At 34.9% G+C, this 2046-nt stretch overlaps 1 protein-coding gene across 1 annotated transcript in view; it reads left to right on the top strand.

The window, feature by feature from the left end:
- cyp17a2 (cytochrome P450, family 17, subfamily A, polypeptide 2) overlaps positions 1-2046 on the top strand; it is a gene marked incomplete at its 3' end in the record, with an annotated part of 9461 nt that overhangs the window by 2949 nt on the left and 4466 nt on the right. Inside the window, exons 3-4 of the mRNA XM_016565479.1 lie at positions 1358-1587; positions 1832-1918. Of these exons, the coding sequence (XP_016420965.1) occupies positions 1358-1587; positions 1832-1918 (317 nt within the window). The remainder of the gene's footprint in view (positions 1-1357; positions 1588-1831; positions 1919-2046) is intronic.

Below are 2046 nucleotides of genomic sequence, written 5' to 3'. Positions count from 1 at the left end.
GTGAGATATAAACTCAGAATTGAGATATAAACTCAGTATTGTGATATAAACTCAGAATTGTGAGATATAAACAGAATTGTGATATAAACTCAGAATGGTGAGATATAAACTCAGAATTGAGATATAAACTCAGTATTGTGATATAAACTCAGAATTGTGAGATATAAACAGAATTGTGATATAAACTCAGAATGGTGAGATATAAACTCAGAATTGAGATATAAACTCAGTATTGTGATATAAACTCAGAATTGTGAGATATAAACTCAGAATTGTGAGATATAAACTCAGAATTGTGAGATATAAACTCAGAATTGTGAGATATAAACTCAGAATTGTGAGATATAAACTCAGAATTGTGAGATATAAACTCAGAATTGTGAGATATAAACTCAGAATTGTGAGATATAAACTCAGAATTGTGAGATATAAACTCAGAATTGTGAGATATAAACTCAGAATTGTGAGATATAAACTCAGAATTGTGAGATATAAACTCAGAATTGTGAGATATAAACTCAGAATTGTGAGATATAAACTCAGAATTGTGAGATATAAACTCAGAATTGTGAGATATAAACTCAGAATTGTGAGATATAAACTCAGAATTGTGAGATATAAACTCAGAATTGTGAGATATAAACTCAGAATTGTGAGATATAAACTCAGAATTGTGAGATATAAACTCAGAATTGTGAGATATAAACTCAGAATTGTGAGATATAAACTCAGAATTGTGAGATATAAACTCAGAATTGTGAGATATAAACTCAGAATTGTGAGATATAAACTCAGAATTGTGAGATATAAACTTGATTGCAAGTCACAAACTCAGAATTGCAATATAAACTCAGAATTGCGAGATATAAACTTAATTGCAATATAAACTTAGAATTGCGAGATATAAACTCAGATTTGCGATATATGAACTCAGAATAGCAATATAAACTCAGAATTGTGATATAAACTTAGAATTGCAAAATATAAACTTAGAATTGTGATATAAACTCAGAATTGCGATATAAATCTAGAATTGCAAAATATAAACTCAGAATTGTGAGGTATAAACTTAGAATTGCAAAATATAAACTCAGAATTGCGAGATATAAACTCAGAATTGCGATATAAATCTAGAATTGCCAAATATAAACTCAGAATTGCGAGATTCAAACTTTATAACTTGCAACTGTGATATAAACTAGCAATTCTGGAAAAAGTCAGAATTTTGTATTTTTTTATTTTGAGGCGGAAACAAGCTTCCGTAGGATCCGCTGTATACACACACACGCTGTTCTGTTACTGTCAACTATAAACTACTATCTCCTATCCGCTCATATGGTGCTGAATGTGTGTGTAGTTCAGGAGGCTGCAGACGATCTGTGCGAGGAGCTCCAGTCCTGCAGGGGTCAGAGTTCAGATCTCAGCCCGGTTCTGATGCGGGCCGTCACTAACGTCATCTGCAGGCTGGTGTTCAGCTCCTCGTACCAGCGCAACGACCCCGAGCTCCTGACCGTCATGGACTACAACGACAGCATCGTCCAGACCATCGCCAGAGGAGGACTCGTCGACATCTTTCCTTGGCTGAGAGTCTGCCTTCACTTTAACTCCCATATGTGACCCTGGACCACAAAACCAGTCATAAGGGTCAATTTTTTGAAATTGAGATTTATACATCATCTGAAAGCTGAATAAATAAGCGTTCCATTGTTGGTAATTGCTACAAATATATGCGTGCTACTTATGACTGGTTTTGTGCTCCAGGGTCACGTATTAGAATCATTACTAATATCATCTGTGTTTTATTTCCTAATATGACCTTTGATTCCATCAGATTTTCCCCAACAAGGACCTAAAGAAGCTGAAGCAGTGCGTTTCAGTGAGAGACCAACTCCTGCACAGAAAACTGCTGGAGCACAAGGTACACCGTAAAAAATGCAACTGCATATTTTCCAGTTTACGAAATCTTTTGAGTCTCAAATGTGACTCTGCAGCACAAAAGCAGTGTTAAGTCGCTGGGGTATATTTGTAGCAATAGCCAACAATACA

This window comes from Sinocyclocheilus rhinocerous, unplaced genomic scaffold (genome assembly GCF_001515625.1).
Source record: "Sinocyclocheilus rhinocerous isolate Xijiao unplaced genomic scaffold, SAMN03320098_v1.1 scaffold151, whole genome shotgun sequence".
NCBI lineage: Eukaryota > Metazoa > Chordata > Actinopteri > Cypriniformes > Cyprinidae > Sinocyclocheilus > Sinocyclocheilus rhinocerous.
The sequence above is the reverse complement of the archived record's forward strand: the minus strand, read 5'-3'. Positions and strand labels throughout refer to the sequence as shown.